A 20590-nucleotide genomic window follows, 5' to 3' on the forward strand; every position below is an offset into this window, starting at 1 on the left:
ACCAGAGGATTAGCCCATGCCAGGGTTTTGCCAGTAAGGAGAGAGATGATGAAGGCGATCCTGACGTCATCCGAAGAGAAGGACCAGGCATGAACTCTGAAGTGGATCAGGAACGGATTCAAAAATCCCCTGCAGGACCTCGGGTCTCCATCATAACGTGGAGGTAGCGGTAAGAAGCACAGGGGGTTGGCACTGGTACAGACAGGAAGTGTAGCAGGAGGAACAGCACTAATGGGTGCAGTGACGACTGTGGTTAAAGCAAGCAGCCGATGAGCAATGGCGTTCACCGACAGGAGGAGTTGGTCTTGCCGTGACTGGAGATCCTCCATCTCGGTCAGCATGGTTTGTGTCGTCAAGGTCTCAGGTTGACCAGCGGGGTCCCTGGCCTGAGCGTACTGTCACGGTTTGTGGACCAACTAGGCCGCACCGCCGTAGTGGGGAGGCAGCTGGCCAAACAAGGAACCCCAGCAATACAAAGTCCCGCACAAGGGTACCTGGATAGTCCAGACAATGGCCGCAGCTCTGGCACGGATGGGGGTGGGGGCAGCAGGTAACGCCAGACGTGGCGGATGACAGCAGGTGCCGCAGGTTGCGCCAGATGTGGTGAATCCCTCTGGATGAGGCAGATGACACAGGACGTGGCAAGGCAACAGCAGGGGTATTAGACACGACTCCAACTAGTAGGCACAGGAACAAGAACACAGCACGGGATACAGGTACAGGTAACATGGCACGGGTAACAACTGGAACGGGAAACACTGAGGGACCATTTGCAAGACAGACTTGGGAATACTAACAACGTGCAGGCAAGGATCAGAAGGGCTGGGGCCTTCTTATAGACCAGGAAATCATGTAGTTGATGATGATGATGATTGTTTCTACTGGTGCGCGTGTTGGCCCTTTAAGAGCGGGCACGAGCGTGCGCGCGCACCCTACGGGTCATTGCAGACCGGAGCGGAAGTGACCGCTGGCGTCTCCTAGGAAGGAGATGGGGACCAGCGCTCACTGATCCATGGCTGCGGGCGTTGGGAGGTGAGTAAACCCGATGGCCCGTGGCCATGGACACTACACCAATCAGATGCATCTAATGCATTCCGTTTGTAACGGATCCTTTATTTCTGTATTCATTAAATGTTTTTTTTTCCTTTTTTTTTTTCCTTTTTTGGAAGTAGGAAGTGATGCACTTGTGTCGTCAAGGTCTCAGGTTGACCAGCGGGGTCCCTGGCCTGAGCGTACTGTCACGGTTTGTGGACCAACTAGGCCGCACCGCCGTAGTGGGGAGGCAGCTGGCCAAACAAGGAACCCCAGCAATACAAAGTCCCGCACAAGGGTACCTGGATAGTCCAGACAATGGCCGCAGCTCTGGCACGGATGGGGGTGGGGGCAGCAGGTAACGCCAGACGTGGCGGATGACAGCAGGTGCCGCAGGTTGCGCCAGATGTGGTGAATCCCTCTGGATGAGGCAGATGACACAGAGCGGGCACGAGCGTGCGCGCGCACCCTACGGGTCATTGCAGACCGGAGCGGAAGTGACCGCTGGCGTCTCCTAGGAAGGAGATGGGGACCAGCGCTCACTGATCCATGGCTGCGGGCGTTGGGAGGTGAGTAAACCCGATGGCCCGTGGCCATGGACACTACACCAATCAGATGCATCTAATGCATTCCGTTTGTAACGGATCCTTTATTTCTGTATTCATTAAATGTTTTTTTTTCCTTTTTTGGAAGTAGGAAGTGATGCACATGTGCAGTAAGAAAAACTGATCTGTTAAATGGAATAATGGATCCAAACTGAAAACATTCTGTTTGTATCCATTATCCATTGAATTTAATGTTAAAAAACAAACAAACCAGAAAGCTCCTTTCCATCAAGTTTCTGCCATTTTTTGGACGGAAAAAATAGCGCAGCAGATTATGCAATTTTTTTCGGCAAAAAGACGGAAAGCTGACGGCACGGAGCCAAAATGAGCACAACTGAGGGTAAGAAAAACCCATTGATATTAATGGGTACTTTGACAGACTTGTTTTGTTTTTCTGTCCCTATGACGAAACAAAATAACGGAAAACACAACACAGATGTGAACAGAGCCTAAGGCTGGGTTCACTCAGAGTTTTTTGCAGTCGGAAATTCTGCCTCAAAATTCAGTTTGGAAGTTTGAGGCAGATTTTCCTCTCCCTGCACGCCGCGTTTTTCGCCCACGGCCATTGAGCGCCGCGGGCATAAAACGCCGCGAAATACGCTTTCTCTGCCTCCCATTGATGTCAATGGGAGGTTAGAGGCGTAAACGCCCGAAGATAGGGCATCTCCCTTCTATATCCCGCGAGACGGTTTTACCGTTCGCGGGAAAAAGACGCCTCCACCTCCCATTGAAATTAATGGGAGGTATTTTCAGGCCGTTTTTGACGAGTTTTGCGGCGCGGTTTCCGTGTCAAAAAACTCGTCAAAAAACTCAGTGTGAACATAGCCTTATCCTGCAATGTTGATGCAGAGGAATTTAAAAAAAAAGCACGAGTTAAAAAACACAAGATTTTCCACATCTTAGGGGAAAAATTCCAATAAGAATAAATCCCTGGGTCAACGACAGGTCTGCAGTAATCTAGTAGCCATAATATGTAATATCATTACACTCAAGAAAGACATCCAGCCCACTTTTGAACTCTTTTAGTGAATTCGCCATGACAAAGTCCTCTGTTCCATAGTTTGAGGGCTTATTCTGACGAACGTATAATACGTCTGTGCAATGCGCGTGATTTTCACGCGCATCGCACGGACCTATATTAGTCAACTTCCGTGTGACGCGCGTGATGCGCGCTACAGTAGTCAAAACTATGAATGAAAACAGAAAAGCACCACGTGCTTTTCTGTTAACAAACATAAAAACAGAGTGTCATAATGATGGCGGCTGCGCAAAAATCACTCAGCCGCGCATCATATGCTGCTGACACACAAAGCTTATATGGACCTTTTGCGCGTGCAAAACGCCGTGTTTTTTGCGCGCGCAAAACACACACGCTCGTGTGAATCCGGCCTTACTGAAACTTTTCTATCAGTTCACTTTCTGTTTTTGCTAATGAGTCATATGTATAAGGGTATGTTCACACGTAGTCAACAAAAACGTCTGAAAATGCAGAGCTGTTTTCAAGGGAAAACAGACCCTGCTTTTCAGACGTTTTTTTACCAACTCGCATTTTTCGCTGCGTTTTTTACGTCCGTTTTTGGAGCTGTTTTCATTGGAGTCTATGAGAAAACAGCTCCAAAAACGTCCAAAGAAGTGTCCTGCACTTCTTTTGACGAGGCTGTATGTTTACGCGTCGTCGTTTGACAGCTGTCAAACGACGACGCGTAAATAACAGGTCGTCTGCACAGTACGTCGGCAAACCCATTCAAATGAATGGGCAGATGTTTGCCGACGTATTGTAGCCCTATTTTCAGACGTAAAATGAGGCATAATACGCCTCGTTTACGTCTGAAAATAGGCCGTGTGAACATACCCTAATCCTTCTTATAAAATTCCAATCCTGAATTAATTGCCATTACAATTCACAACGCTCATTTCGCTGTAGGCTTCGTTCACATATGCGTTCTGGTTTTCCGTTGTTGTGCTCTGTCATAATAGCAGAACAATGAAAAAAACGGAAGTGCTGGATTGTTTGTATGACAGAGACCAAGGGCATTCGACTGAGCTCATTGACTTTAATGTTTTCCGTTGGGTTTCCATCTTGGTGTCCGCCGTTTTACAGTAAAAAATAATTTAGCACGCTGCGCTGTTTGTTTGGCATTTTTTACCGGATCTGCGACGGAGGCTCCTAAGGGAGCCTCCGACACAGTTGTGAATAGAGCCCAAACTGGTCTACAATTAGAAACTTATTTAGGTCTAGAAATAAAAAGTGGATGTTTTATTCTAAACCTATAGAATTTAGTATTGCCCTCATTTTAAGTTCGCACAGAAGTTATTGTTTTAATTTTGTTTGTGAAAAACTGCAGCATACACTGTTTTTTTTTGTTAAATTGTTAAATACAAATTTGGGATTCTGCAACCCTAAGGGCTTATTTAGACGAACGTATAATAGGCCCGTGCAACGCGTGTGATTTTCACGCGCCTCGCACGGACCTATGTTAGTCTATGGGGCCGTGCAGACGGTCCGTGATTTTCACGCAGCGTGTGTGTGCTGAGTGAAATGCACGACATGTCCTATATTTGTGCGTTTCTCGCGCATCACACACCCATTGAAGTCAATGGGTGCGCGAAAATCAAGCACCACGTGCTTTTCTATTTACAAACATACAGTGTCATAATGATGGCGGCTGCGCGAACATCACGCAGCCACGCATCATATGGTGATGACACACGGAGCCGTTAAGTGCCTTTTGCACGCGCAAAATGCAGCGTTTTTTTTGCGCACGCAAAACGCACACGTAGCGTAAAATTCTGCGCGGAAATTCCATAGCATTTACAGTAGCAGCAAAGTGAAAGAGATTTAGAAAATATCAAGTCCACACTGCAGAAAAAAATGTAGAAAAGTCCGATCTGCGGTGCGATTTTCAATTCCACAGCATGTCAATTTATGCTGCAAGTTCTGTGCGGAAATTCTGTGTGTTTGCTCCGTAGACTTGAATGCAGAGCAGAAATTCTGCAACAGATTTGTGTCATTGCCGTTTCTACTGCGTTTACGCAGTGTAAACGCAGTAAAAACCACTGGAAATCCGCAGGTGCACATTTACTTTGCTATAATAAATGTTTAACACTAAATCCGCTTCAGAAAAACTACAGCGTTTCCGCAGCAATATGCTCAGCAAAATGTGCTATTTGGTGCCGATTTCTGTGATGAGTTTACCAGCGTTTTTTTTTAGATTCCGCTGCAGATTTTCTGCAACAGAAAATCTGCAGCATATCCCGTTTGTGGGAACATACCCTAAGGCTGGGTTCCCACAGTGCAGATTTGCTGCAGATTTTACGTGTATTTTGTAAGCCAAAACCAGAATTAGATCCAGGGGAGGAGTCCTAAGGCCTCTCTTTATATATTTCTTCTGTTTAGGTTCCGTTCCTAGTTTTGGCTTGAAAAACGTATGCAAAATCTGCATCAAATCTGCACTGCGGGAACCCAGCCTAAGGGCGTGTTCCCACGGGGCGGATACGATGCGTAAAAATCACGCAGCGCGTCTGACCTGGAACCTGCAGTACATTCCGTCCGAAAAATCACAGCAGGTTGTGGTATCCACTACGGAAAAAAGACGTTCATACTTACCCCCTCCCTCCCCTGACGTCCACTCCGGCCCCCCTGGATGACTGCATGGATGAGTGCAGGCCATGTGACGCTGCCGCCTGTGATTGACTGCAGCAGTCACATGGAATGCAAAGTCATCCCTGGAGGCCAGTCTGCAGGAAGTAGGCGGACATTCTGGGTAAGGATGATGTCTTTTTTTCCATAGTTGCGATTTTTTTGCGGTTTTAACGTTGCGATTACGCCGCAAATGTCGCAAAACACTTGACTTTCTGTTGCGGGTTTTGCATCCCCATTGATTTCAATGGGGAAAATGCACAACAGAATGTCAACAAAAACGTAGCATAAATTGACATGCTGCGGAATTAAATTCCGCACCGAAGGTCAATTTATTAACGTTTACGCTGTGGTTTTTTTCCGTAACGTCGGCATGAGATTTTTAAAATCTTTTTAAATCCACTTTGCTGCTACAGTAAATGCTGTGGAATTTCCGCAAAGAATTCGGTTGCGTTTACGCTACATAGGAACCCGGCCTAAGGATATGTTCACACGTACAAAAAAAAAAGTGGCTAAAAATTACAGAGCTGTGTTCAAGGGAAAACAGCCTCTGATTTTAAGGCTGGGTTCACACCAGCATGTTACGTCCGTAATGGACGGAACGTATTTCGGCCGCAAGTCCCAGACCGAACACACTGCAGGGAGCCGGGCTCCTAGCATCATAGTTATGTACGACGCTAGGAGTTTACGGGCCGTAAACACGGCAGAAAACATGGAGGCTGAACGCCTCCAAACATCTGCCTATTGGCTTCAGTGGGAAAAACAGCGTTCTATTCCCACGGGGCATTTTTTATGAAGCCATTTTTAAAAACGGCCACGTAAAAAAACTCCTCGTAAAAAGAAGTGCATGTCGCTTCTTGAGCCGTATTTGAAGCCGTTTTTCAATGACAATAGAAAAACAGCTCCATAAACGGCCGTAAAAAAACGCCGCAAAAAAACTGCTGAAAATCATTGGCTGTTTTCCCTTGAAAACAGCTCCATATTTTCAGCCGTTTTTTGTTAAGTGTGTGAACATACCCCAAAGCGTTTTTGAATCTGAAAATAAAGCTTCTTTAAATTTAAAGCTTCTTTTGAGGCTTTTATTTATTTTTTTTAAAGCGTTTTTTATAGTGTCAATGGAAAATCAGCACCAGGCGCAACAAGAAGTGACATGCTACTTCTTTTTACAAAGCTTCTTTTTATGAGGCGTTTTTTTAATCCAGCAGCGTTAAAATACATCTCATGTGAACAGCACCGTGTATTTCCCATTGAATTCAATGGGAAGCTGTTTGTAGGCGTTTTGCTAGTGAATTTCCAGGAGTATTTCAAGGCGTATACGCTCAGAAATACGCCTGAAAAAACTAGTGTGAACATACGCTCATGCCAGATTCACACGAGCGTGTGCGTTTTGCGCGCACAAAAGGTACATAACAGCTCCATGTGTCAGCAGCATTTGAAGCGTTGCTGCGTGATTTTCGCGCAGCCGCCATCATTATGAAACTCTGTATGTTTGTAAACAGAAAAGCACATTTTTACTGCTGTTGCGCGAATCACGCGCGTCACACGGAAGTGCGTCCGTGTGCTGCTCGTGATTTTCACACACCCATTGAGTTCAATGGGTGTGTGATGCGCGAAAAACGCACAAATATAGGACATGTCGTGAGTTTTACGCAGCGGACACACGCTGCGTGAAAATCACGGACTGTCTGAACGGCCCCATTGACTAACATAAGTCCGTGCGAAGAGCGTGAAAATCACGCGCGTTGCACGGACGTATATCACGTTTGTCTGAATAAGCCCTCACTGTAAGACACACACAAGCAACATGCACTACATACAACTGCGTTTTGGTTTGTGACGTTTTTGATGCTTTTTTTATGGTCCGTGTCGCTTTTTTCAAAACGCAGCATGCTCTGGGTGTGACATTTTTTCCAATAGGCTTCTCTTGGACATAAAAAACGCCAGAAAAAAAGCAAGGACAAAATGTACACAACATTAAAAAAAAAACGCCACCAAAAACACCACTAGAAACGATGTTACATTTTACAAAAATGTAAACTTTTTTCGTGCAGTTTAAAATGATAGAAAATATCTGTGTGTGAAGGAAGACTAAAGCGTTTTAATACAGTAATAATAAATCTTTCTCAATGTTAACTCTCTATTATTTAGATAAAGTTTTAATTACATAAATCAATTTTTTTGTTGTGATCTTCAAAAATGGACTCCCTTAATATCTCATAATGAAGGACTCATGCACACAGTGAGGCCCTGTCCGAGGAGTCTGTATCACAGTACTTCGAGGCCATAAGGTTACCTAGGGAGTCGTACGACCCCAATGAGCTGCTGTACAGACTTTATTGGGTGCAGTAAGCTTACCGCCCAACTTTCAAGTATCACAAAGAGGGACAACTAATGCTGCGCGCGCTGTGCAATTTTTTTTTTCTTTTAAACCATGTCTCTAATCCCACCCAATCCCCGCCCATACGCACCCGATTCAGCCCACACAGTATCATGCTCCTATAGTGCCTCCAACACAGTATAATACCAAATAGCTGCCCCATCACAGTATAATGCCCTCCAGCTGCCACCATACAGTATAATGGCAGTATAATGTCCCCATAGCTGCCACCATACATTATAATGCCCCATTGATGCACCCATACAGTATAAAGCCAACACAGATGCCCCCATACAGTATAATGCCCACACATATTCTCCCATTCAGTATAATGCCCATACAGATGCCCCCATGCAGTATAATGGCCAAACAAATTCCACCATACAGCATATTGCCCCCATAGCTTCCCCCATACAGCATAATACCCCATACAGTATAATGCCGCCCCTTTAGCTGCCCCTTTTTCCAGTGCCCTTGTAGATAGTGACACAGTGCCCATGTAGATAGTGCTACAGTATATTGCCCTCTTGCTGCCACCATACAGTATAATGCCCCATACAGTATAAGGCCAACACAAGTGCCCCCATAGAGTCTCCCATGCAGTATAATGCCCCATAGCTGCCCCATGCTGCATAATGCCCCCATAGATGCCCCATACTGTAAAATGCCCATACAGATGCCCCCATACAGTATAATGCCCCCATAGCTGTCCCATACAGTATAATGCCCCCATAGCTGTCCCATACAGTATAATGCCCCCATAGCTGCCCCATACAGTATAATGCACCATAACTGCCCCATACAGTATAAAGCCCCATAGCTGCCCCATACAGCTTAAAGGTCCCCTACAGCATAATGCCCCCATAGCTGCCCTTATACAGTATAATAGCCCCAAAGCTGCCCCTAGTGCCAGTGCCCATATATAAAGTGCCAGTGCCCTCTCGATAGTGCCACAGTGCCCATGTAGATAATGCCCATATATAAAGTGCCAGTGCCCTCTCGATAGTGCCACAGTGCCCATATAGTTAGTGCCCCTATAACGTGCCACATTTTCCATGTAGATAGCGCTACCCCCGCCCTGTAGATAGCACCATTCGGACTCCCTCTAGGAGCGGAATCCCCAACCAGAGCATAGGCCGGGGATTCCGCTCCTAGAGGGAAGCCCTGATGTCACTGTCCATATATGAGCGAATCCCCGTTGCCGACTCTGGCCGGGGATTCTGCTTCAGGAGGAGCCACTGACGACAATATCCATATATGGACAGTGACCTCAGGGGTTTCCTCTAGGAGCGGAATCCCCGGCCAGATCATCAGCAAAGGGGATTCCGCTCAAGGAGTAGCCACTAATTCTGAAGCAGGGAACTATCAGCTCCCTGCTTCAGAATTAGCACAGAGCGGAGGGAGCTCCTCCGCTCGCCGAAGACTCACCGGACACAGCGATACTTTAAGCGCTGTTCCCGGGGAAGCCCTTGACGTACTGTCTATATATGGACAGTGACATCAGTGGCTGATCCTTGAGCGGAATCCCTGTTGCCGACTCTGGCCGAGGATTCCGCTCATAAATGGACAGTACCATCAGGGCTTCCCCGAGCACAGCAATTAAAGTAGCGCTGTATCCGGGTAGTCTTCGGCGAGTGGAGCAGCCCCCTCTACTCCTCCGCTATGAACTAATTCTGAAGCAGGGAGCTGATGGTTTCCTGCTTCAGAATTAATTTGACAGCGGGACATACCCCCGCCTGCCCGGGACAGCGGGACACCGCCAAGAATCCGGGACTGTCCCGCTGAATCCGGACGGTTGGGAGGTATACAGTAAGTACAGAGATATTCATCCCTAGATGCAATGATTCCAGGGGAGAATACCTCCATGCATATGAAATCTGATACAACCTTCCACAATTCTTTTTCTGTAGGATTCCATACCTATATACATATAAAATAGGAGGCATACAGAGGTACAGTAAGGGCCTAGACGCTTACATGGGTGCTATATTACAGCTCTGTACATCCTGAAGGCTGTACAGAGCCCGAGCCTGGCCAAACACAATAGCCCTAGTTCATACAGTTCAGATTTGCTGCAGATTTTGGACACATTTCTTAATCTGGAACCAGAATTGGATCCAGGAGAGGAGACCTATATGTCCTTCTTTTATATATTTCTTCTGTTTAGGTTCCGTTCCTGGTTTTTGCTTAAAAAATTCATGCAAATTCTGCAAGGAAATCTGCACTGTGTGAACAAGGCCTTAGGCGTTTGATGTGCTAGACCGCCATTAATCAAGTCCTGATGTATACATTTTTTCTATGGTGCCATATACTTTTTTATTTTTTTGTATATAAGGGTGTGTTCACACACTTAACGAAAAAGATCTGAAAATACGGAGTTGTTTTCAAGGGAAAACAGCTCCTGATTTTCAGAAGTTTTTTAAGCCGATGCGTTTTTTACGGCCGTTTTTTGGAGCTGTGTTCTATAGAGTCAATGAAAAACGGCTCCAAAAACACCCCAAGAAGTGACACGCACTTCTTTTTCGCAGCGTTTTTTTTACGTGGCCATTTTCTAAAATGGCTGTGTAAAAAAACGACCCGTTGGAACAGAATGCTGTTTTTCCCATTGAAATCAATGGGTAGATGTTTGGAGGCGTTTTGCTTTCGATTTTTTGGGCGTTTACGGCCCGAAAAAATGGCCGAAAATAGGCTGTTTGAACATACCCTTAGGGTTTTACCATAATTTGTACACTTTTGGCATGTTTATGGTTATTAGAATCTATGGGTACGTCGGGAGATTTTTCCTAGAGTAAATGTTGCCCATGCACCAAAGATGTGATATGCAATAACTATGTTTTATGTTATGTCATTAACTTTTTATATTTGCCAAGTAGAATTTCAATCATTTGTAAGTTTTGCAAAGAAAATGTTAAACATCATGCATAAAGCCTGACTAATGTGTTTTCATTTTCTTCCTGTTTCTCCTTCAGATCATATAATCCAACAGACAGAATTATTATTGCAGAAGCTAACTCTCCATTGCAATACCCTGTCCAAGGTGTGGAAGTCCGTCCTCTGAAGACAATAATCATCCCAGGTGGGTGACTGGCGTCTTTTCTGTTATTTTACCATGTTTGTTATATGCCTGTCAGTTGTGATCGTCTGCTTACCGTAGAGCGTGCTGTCATTGGGCAGGCACTATCTCACTTTTACCTCTATAGATCCATTGATCCTTCTTTAAACACTGGAGGACAGACATCGCTCTTCTTTACTGAACACTCCAGACACACCTAATGACATCATGCTGCAAAAAGCTTATACAAACCCACTGAACACTTCAAAGGTGAATCATGGCCGCACCAGAAATTAACCCTTTCCTTACCACCACACAGCAAACAGTGCAGAATGTACTGCAAGACTCCTTGTATCAACAGTCAGGCTGGTTTCACACATCGTTTTGACTAGTTATCGGTGACTTTTTTTTAAAGTTCTGGCACATGTCCGCAATTACACTAAATACGAAAATGCCACCAAAAACGCACGTAAAAGAACTGTAAAATTTAACGCAAGTTACATTTAAAAAACGCTGCCGTTTTCACATGTATTTTCTCATCCAGTTTAAAACGTCAGACAGAAAACCCTATGTGGAGCAGGCCTAAAGGACAGGATTTCGTAGCTTTTTAAGGTTGGATTCACACATGCAGTTTTTGGAGCAGTTTATTTAGCCAATGCCAGTGGATCTGAAAAGAAGGAAAGGTATAAGGCCACATGCAGACGATGTGTGTTACGTGCGAATTTGCCAAGCAGATTTTCCTGCAGCAAATAATACAGTACCAGCAAAGAAAATGAGATTTTAAAGAGAACCTTTCAACTACTCATACATGTGCAGCTGACTGCACCATATAAGGCTTCGTTCACATCTGTGCTAGGGCTCCGTTCCGACGGAGCTTTCCGTCGGAACAGAACCCTGACAGATGCAAACAGAAACCGTAGGAGGACGTGTTACTTCGCTCTAACACTGTCCAATCAGCTACACACAGTCTTGACGTTCCGCAGAGAGCGTGCGTGGATTTTAAATCATCAACATGTCAAATTATCAGAATTTTATCTGACAAGTTTTAAAAAATGCAGCAAAATCCGCAGCATAAAAAAACGCCCCTGTTTTTGCGTCAAAATGTAAAATCCGCACCTAAAAACGCTTAAAAAAATGCAATATTAAGACTGGATTTTATCTGTGGAATTATCTGCAGTTTTTATGTAGATTTTCCACATAAAATTCCGCAATTTGCGCATGTAGACTAAGGCTATAATCACACATACGATTTTTTTTTATGCAAGTTTTTTTTTTAGCCAATGCCAGGAGTGAATCCAAAAGGAAGGAAAAGTATGTAATTTCTTTATATTTCCCATTCCTTTTAAATCCACTCCTGGCCTTGGCTCAAAAAACTGCATCAAAAACTGGGCTCATAAACACGGCATTATTACTGCTCTGATTTGAGCGGAGCTGTAATAGGGCTACCAAAGAGCTGCATGTGGCCTTTACTGTACCTCCATATGCCTCCGATTTAATATAAATCAAAGATATATAAATTGTAGCATTCTCTATCAGATGCTGTACAGTATGTATGGAGTTATTCTCTCTTAGAAACAGACGGAGCCCGTATGGTAGTGCACAGAGGCCATACTGCTCTGTACGTAAACGCTGCGGAACTTCCGCAATAGAATTCTGTGCCGAAATTCTGCAGCATTTTCAGTAGCAAAAAAGCGGATCAGATTTAGCAAATCTCATGCACATGCTGCAGGAAAAAAACCACAAAGAGTACGAAGTGTATCCAAATTGTGGTGCAGTTTTACGGGCAGAATCTTTGCTACGGAAACCAGTGCTAGGGGGGAAAAAAGCCTATCCTGGTCCCTGGCCGTTATCTGGACGACACGTCCCTCTGCTCTTTGTGTAGTCTGGGATGACTCTGGAATGACTCTGCAGCCCATGTGACCGCTGCAAACTGTGATTGGCTGCAGCAGTCGCATGGGATGAAACGTCATCCCAGGAGGACGGCCTGGACAGAGAGCAGAGGGATGTGTCTTTATTACAACGTCCAGGGGGGGCAAGTATTAACTTTTTTATTATGAATTTGAATTTTTTGCGGCGGTATCGCATCGTTTCTGCCACAAAAGTCGCAACGTTTGTTATTTGTAGAAGATTTTACTTACTCATTCAATTCAATGGGGAAAACCGGCAACAAAAGAACAATGAATCTGCAGCATCAATTGACATGCTGCAGACTTAAAAAACGCACCGCAGGTCAATTTATGAACGTATTCAAAACAAAATTCTGCAGCATGTGCATGAGAGTTGTTCAAATCTCATCCACTTTGCTGCTGCAGTAAATGCTGCGGCATTTCCGCACAGAATTTTGATACAGAATTTCCGCAGCAATTTCGCTATGTGGGAACCCAGCCTGCGTGTGCACAAGTGTGCCGCATGCATGAGCCCGAAGGGTGTATTTAACTGTCTACATAGTTGCTTTTCCACATGTAACGGAATTGCGTCCGGAATTGCGGTTGGAAAATAGGCAGCAGAATACAGTAGCAGCATAGTGGATGAGATTTATCAAATCTTATCCACGCGCTGCGTAAAATTTCCGAGCAGAAATTCTCCTGAAGTGTGTATTTTTTGTACCGCAGCATGTCCATTCCTGCTGCGGAAAGTGGACTAAATTGCTGCGTTTTTGAGAGGAGATGTCACCATCTCCCATCATTGAGGGAAACGCAGCTAAATCTGCATAATTTTCTGCAGTAAAAAATGCAGGAAATGGTGCAGTTTTCCCGCAGCGGAATGTCTGCTAGTTTTAACGGAAATTCTGCAGAAATTATCTGAAAAAATTCTGTAACGTGTGGACAAGCCCTATAAACTAGCAGACATTCCTCTGCGGAAAAAAAAACCGCACCATTTCCAGCAGTATTTTGTTTCATCACTGCATTCCGAGTGCCATAAGATTAAAATTTTTACCTAGCAGTAGAAGTGCTTGTTTTTTGCAGGACGAGTAGAATTTTTTTTTATGGCTCCATCTTGGGGAACATATAATGTATTGGAAAACTTTTTATTAATTGTTTTTTGGTTTTGTTCCCGTGCGGTATAAATGCCATGTTAACGGCGTTCTGCAGGACAGTATGATTACAGCGATACCAAACTTATATAGTCTTTTTTTACGTTTTAGTATTTCTGCACAATAAAAACTCATTTGTTTTTATGTTGCCGCAATCTGAGAGCCTTAACTTTTTTTATTTTTCCATCGACGGAGCTTCATGAGGAATGTTTTTTGTGGGACGAGCTGTAGTTTTTATTAGTAACGGTTTTTGGGGTACATAGGACTTATTTATTGACTTTAATATTATTGTTTACAGCGTTCAACCATGCAGGAGAAATAATGTTTTATAGTATGGATCGTAACGATTGCGGCGATACCAATTGTTGGTTTTTTGGCCCATTTTTATATATTTTTTAACATCAGTTCAATAATACCCTACAATACTTCTCATCTACAGTATTTCCATTTATTTCTTATTTTATTGTAATTCTCACTAACATTAACACAATACTAAAAACGAGTTTGACGTTTCATAAGGTAACATTGCGAAATGTCAAGCTCCGTTTTAGTATTCTTTCAATATTTGCAAAAATTACAAGGAACTAAGTATCAGGGTATGTGCACACAACCTATTTTCAGACGTAATTCAGGCGTTTCACGCCTCGAATTACGCCTGAAAAGACGGCTCCAATATATCTGCAAACATCTGCCCAGTCTTACGATGTTCTGTTCAGACGAGGTGTAATTTTACGCGTCGCTGTCAAAAGATGGCACGTAAAATTACACCTGCGTTAAAGAAGTGCATGTCAATTCTTGGGACGTTTTTGGAGCCGTTTTTCATTGACTCCATTGAAAAACAGCTCCAATAACGTCCGTAAAAGACGCAACGATAAACGCGAGTACTTGCAAAAACGTCTGAAATTCAGGAGCTGTTTTCGCCTGAAAACAGCTCCGTAATTTCAGACGTATTTTGCTACTGCGTGTGAACATACCCTAAAAAGGAAATTGACTAGTGGGGCGTTTCATCTCATGTTCCATGGGCCACCTCTTTTAGAGTATCTAAACTGTATTTTTTTTATTCCCATAAATTACCGTATTTTCCGGACTATAAGGCGCACATAAAATGCTGAGAATTTCTCAGAAATAGAAAGTGCGCCTTATAATCCGGTGCGCCTTATATATGAACCCGACAGTAAAGAGAGGGGTTCATACAGGATCCTTTACCTCTATCGTGGGCGGCAGGGGTCGGCGGCGGCATACCACAGCACACACCATGCTCCTCCCCTCAGTCTCCAGTGTCATCCGAGCTTTCAGGAAGGCTGGAATCACCACTGAAGAGCCTAGCAGCAGCAACGAGACCGACTCGGATAATGAAGAGGAGGACCCCATGCTTGATGCCGAAATCGCCCAACTGTTCAACTCCGACACTGAAGATGACGGATTTGATGGATTTCTGGTGGAGGAATGAACTGAAAAAGTACGGTAAGGGTATGTGCACACACACTAATTACGTCCGTAATTGACGGACGTATTTCGGCCGCAAGTCCCGGACCGAACAGTGCAAGGAGCCGGGCTCCTAGCATCATACTTATGTACGATGCTAGAAGTCCCTGCCTCGCTGCAGGACAACTGTCCCGTACTGTAAACATGATTATACTACGGGACAGTTGTCCTGCAGCAAGGCAGGGACTCCTAGCGTCGTACATAAGTATGATGCTAGGAGCCCGGCTCCCTGCACTGTGTTCGGTCCGGGACTTGCGGCCGAAATACGTCCGTCAATTACGGACGTAATTAGTGTGTGTGCACATACCCTAAACGTTTTGATTTGCAATTACAGCTGAACCAGTTGCAAGTTATTGTTAAAAAGTGTAATAAATTTTGACTTGCAGTCTGAGCAATGGTTTATTTAACGGTAATGTGCTGCGCCTTATAATCCAGTGCGCCTTATATATGAAACATGATTGCTTATAAGGCGCTCATAGAAAGTGCGCCTTATAATCCGGTGCGCCTTATAGTCCGGAAAATACGGTAATAGTACAAGCGTTGATAAGGAACTTTATGATATAGCTTATTACAGAAAAATTTCCCTTTCTCCACTTATCAGACTCTTCTTCTCTTCCCCCTCTGCCTACTGAACTGATCACTTAGGGTATGTTCACATGCAGTGACCAAAAATGTCTGAAAATACAGAGCTGTTTTCAAGGGAAAACAGCTCCTGATTTTCAGACTTTTTTTTAAGCCACTCGCGTTGTTCGCTGCGTTTTTTATGGCCATTTTTGGAGCTATTTTCATTTTTGGAGCTGGAGTCAATGAAAAACGCCTCCAAAAATGTCCCAAGAAGTGCCCTGCACTTCTTTTGACGAGCCGTCATTTTACGCGCCGTATTTTGACAGCGACGCGTAAAATAAAGGCTCGTGGGAACAGAACATCGTAATTCCCATTGAAAGCAATGGGCAGATGTTTGTAGGCGTATTAGGTCCGAATTATGCCTGAAAACAATGTGTGTGAACATACCCTGACTCTGAATTTGTTAGTAAAATCTGTACACAGGAGTCGGTACACTGAGAGATTAGGTTACAGCAGCTGCCCACACAAGTTTATGGAGAAGGGAGGAGAAGGGAGCTGCTGGAGGGAGACACAGGCAGAGACACACACACACACACACACAGACGCTGCAGTTTGTAGTAAGTGTTTTATCATACCCCAGTGTTGCATTCACAGTAAGGGTATGTTCACACGCAAATGCAAAATACGTCTGAAATTATGGGGCTGTTTTCAGGTGAAAACAGCTCCTGAATTTCAGACATAATTGCAAGTACTCGCGTTTTTCGTGGCGTCCATTACGGACATAATTGGAGCTGTTTTTCAATAGAGTCAATGAAAAACGGTTCCAAAAACATCCAAAGAAGTGACATGCACTTCTTTGACGCGGGCGTATTTTTACGCGCCCTCTTTTGACAGCGACGCGTAAAATTACACTTCGTCTGAACAGAACATCTTAAAACCCATTGCAAGCAATGGGCAGATGTTTGCAGATGTAATGAAGCCCGTCTTTTCAGGCGTAATTCAAGGCTTAAAACGCCTGAATTACGTCTGAAAATAGGTCGTGTGAACATACCCTAACCCTGATCATTACTGCTGTATACACCGTGTTCCAAATTATTATGCACATTGGATTTAAGTGTCATAAACATTTAATTATTAGTTTTTCAATTAAACTCATGGATGGTGTTGTGTCTTAGGGCTCTTTGGATCATTGTAATTAATCTCAGACACCTGTGATAATTAGTTTGCCAGGTGTGCCCAATCAAAGGAAAACAACTTAAGAAGGACGTTCCACATTATTAAGCAGGCCACAGGTTTCAAGCAATATGGGAAAGAAAAAGGATCTCTCTGCTGCCGAAAAGCGTGAAATAGTGCAATACCTTGGACAAGGTATGAAAACATTGGATAGTTCAAGAAAACGTAAGCGTAATCATCGTACTGTGAAAAGATTTGTGGCTGATTCAGAGCACAGACGGGTTAGTTCAGATAAAGGCATAATGAGGAAGGTTTCTGCCAAACAAATTAGTAGGATTAGGAGAGCAGATGCTAAAATGCCATTGCAAAGCAGCAAACAGGTATTTGAAGCCGCTGGTGCCTCTGGAGTCCTGCAAACCTCAAGGTGTAGGATCCTCCAGAGGTTTGAAGTGTGCATAAAGCTATTATTCGGCCACCCCTAAACAGTGCTCACAAGCAGAAACGGTTGCAGTGGGCTCAGAAATACATGAAGACTAATTTTCAAACCGTGTTGTTTACTGATGAGTGCCGTGCAACCCTGGATGGTCCAGATGGATGGAGCAGTGGATGGTTGGTGAATGGCTACCATGTCCCAACAAGGCTGCGACGTCAGCAAGGAGGTGGCGGAGTCATGTTTTGGGCTGGAATCATGGGGAGAGAGCTGGTAGGCCCCTTTAGGGTCCCTGACGGTGTGAAAATGAGCTCTGCAAAGTACGTAGAGTTTATGACTGACCACTTTCTTCCGTGGTACAAAAAGAAGAACCGTGCCTTCCGTAGCAAAATTATCTTCATGCATGACAATGCACCATCTCATGCTGCAAAGAATACCTCTGTGTCATTGGCTGCTATGGGCATAAAAGGAGAGAAACTCATGGTGTGGCCCCCATGCTCCCCTCACCTCAACCCTATTGAGAACCTTTGGAGCATCCTCAAGCAAAATATCTATGAGGGTGGGAGGCAGTTCACAGAAAAACAGAAGCTCTGGTAGGCTATTCTGACATCGTGCAAAGATATTCAAGCAGAAACTGTTCAAATACTCACAAATTCAATGGATGCAAGAATTGTGAAGGTGATATCAAAGAAGGGGTCCTATGTTAACATGTTACTTGGCCTGTTAAGTTTTTTTTGATTGAAAGAGCTTTTATCAAGCTTTTATTAAAAAATCTGTTATTAGGAGATTTGTTCAATAAAATTTGCATTATACTCCAACGGTTGATGGCTTGAAGATTATACTGACTGTCATTTGCATCGACTATTTAGGAAAATCAGCAAAAATAACATTTGCATAATAATTTGGAACGTGGTGTAATGTCCTCCAAGCTGCTACTGCTTCTATGTGCGTGATAGATAGAGATAGGAGAGTAGGATTCTCTGTATGGAAGATATCATAGCAGCATACTTATTGCTCACATATTAGATGCATGTAGCACATACTCCGCACATATATTTGACGCATGCAGTACACACATACCACTCACTTGTCTAATGCGTTCAGCATGTCACTCAAACAAAGGGTATATTTTAGTCACTCATACACTGGACATATGTAGGTAACACTATACACGTATCATTCATTACAAAAATCACCTAAAGTGTAAGGCCACACGGTGCGTCGTTGACGCGGGTTTGTTGCGTTTGAAAACCGCATGCGGTCAACTGCATGCTTTCTTTGTGTCTCTGTAATGCTGCAGTTCTGTTGCGTTTTTAAAGGAAATAATTGATGGACATAGTTTTCACCCGTATTGACGTTTGTTAGGTGCTTCCTGTATATAGTCCAGAACAATGCATTGTAGAACTGTTAGCAAAAACGCAAGCAATTCAGCAACAACGTCATTAACTGCATGCAGTCGGACATTATGAAGATGCAGTCAACTGCAGAAAAAACACAATGTAATATAATATCAGCAGTCTGTCCATAAATAAAATGTCACCATTGAGTTTAAAAAAGCAACATAAACGCACCGTTACCGCACCGTGTGGCCTTATCCAAACACTTCTGAAACATTAATTAACATTGTAATACCTACCTGCATTCTTTTGCAGGTAAGACAGACATCTTTGTCAGGGGCATAACTAGGAAACACTAAAGCAAACTTTTGACTGGGCCCACCTCCCCTGGGTGCCACACACACAGGGCCGCCATCAGGGGGGTATTAGGGGTAGTGGTGTGAGGGGCCCGGCCAAACCTAATTGAAAGGGGGGCCCGGCAACTGCCTCGACATTCTTTTGGTAGGAAAAAACGGGCCCCTGCAATGGGGCCCGTTTTTTTCACCAAAAGAATGTCGTGAGCTGCTGCTGCTGCTGCGGGCCCCCTCCCCTCGTCATGGGGGGCCGTCAAACCGTCCGCCCGCGCGCGCGCACCCGATCGCGCGCACAATGAAACTCCCGCGCGTGCGCACTCGCGAGCGCGCATCCACGAACGCCCGCACTGGAGACCGCCCGCGCGCGCACCCGCGATCGACCGCGCGCGCACCCGCGACCGGCCGCCCGCGCACCCGCGAACGAAGCGCGCGCAGCCGCGGACCCACATGGACAAAACTTACCTGGAGCCTGGCTGGAGGTGAAGGACTGGACGTCTGGACCGAAGACCTCCCCTGGAAGACATCGCCGGAAGAGGACTGGAGTGGGAGCAGCTCTTCTGACAGTGAGTAAATTATCTCAAAGTGTTGTTTATGTATGGCCCTGTTCACACAGTATTTTGCAGGCAAAAAAAAATCTGCCTCAAAATTCCTTAAAGAATTTTGAGGCAGATTTTGAGGCAGATTTTGACCTGCCCACACTATCTTGCCGCGTTTTTTTGCTGCGTTTTTTGCTCGCGGCGATTGAGGACAGCAGACAAAAAACGCAGCGAAAAATGCATTTTCTGCCTCCCATTGATTTAGATGGGAGGTCAGAGGCGGAACCGCGGCAAGAAAGGACGTGCTGCTTTTCTTTTTCTTTTTTCCGCGACTGGCTCCCATTGATTTCAGATTAAATCAATGGGAGGCGGTTTTGGAAGTTCTTTGGTGCTGATTCTGACGCAGTGTCCGAGTCAATATCAAGGCCCAAAAACTCTGTGAACTGGGCCTTATTGTTAGGGCTTATTCAGACGAACGTGTAATACGTCCGTGCAACGATTTTCACGCGCCTCGCACGGACCTATGTTACTCTATGGTGCCGTGCGGACTGTCAGTGATTTTCACGCAGCGTGTGTCCGCTGCGTAAAACTCACGACATGTCCGATATTTGTGCATTGTTCGCGCATCACGCACCCATTGAAGTCAATGGGTGCGTGAAAATCACGCCCAGCGCTTCCGCAGCCGTATAAACTATGAATGAAAACAGAAAAGCACCGCGTGCTACAAACATACAAACAGAGTGTCATAATGATGGCGGCTGCGCGAAAATCACGCAGCCGCGCATCATACGCTGCTGACACACGGAGCTGTTATGAACCTTTTGCATGCGCAAAAAGCAAACGTTTTTTGCGCGTGCAAAAAGCACACGCTTGTGTAAATCCGGCCTTAGGGTAGGAACACACTAGGCATGAACACTGCGGATTTTATGCAACACATTTTATTGTGGAAAATCCGCAGCGTATTACAGTCGC

The 20590-nt window shown here is 44.7% G+C and overlaps 1 protein-coding gene across 2 annotated transcripts in view; it reads left to right on the top strand.

The window, feature by feature from the left end:
- B4GALNT1 (beta-1,4-N-acetyl-galactosaminyltransferase 1) overlaps positions 1-20590 on the top strand; it is a 178768-nt gene that overhangs the window by 113944 nt on the left and 44234 nt on the right. For both annotated transcript variants that reach the window (XM_075851967.1, XM_075851966.1), the window contains exon 4: positions 10624-10730. In XM_075851967.1, coding sequence (XP_075708082.1) covers positions 10624-10730 — 107 coding nt within the window. The remainder of the gene's footprint in view (positions 1-10623; positions 10731-20590) is intronic.

The sequence above is a fragment of the Rhinoderma darwinii genome, chromosome 2 (genome assembly GCF_050947455.1).
Source record: "Rhinoderma darwinii isolate aRhiDar2 chromosome 2, aRhiDar2.hap1, whole genome shotgun sequence".
Taxonomy (NCBI): domain Eukaryota; kingdom Metazoa; phylum Chordata; class Amphibia; order Anura; family Rhinodermatidae; genus Rhinoderma; species Rhinoderma darwinii.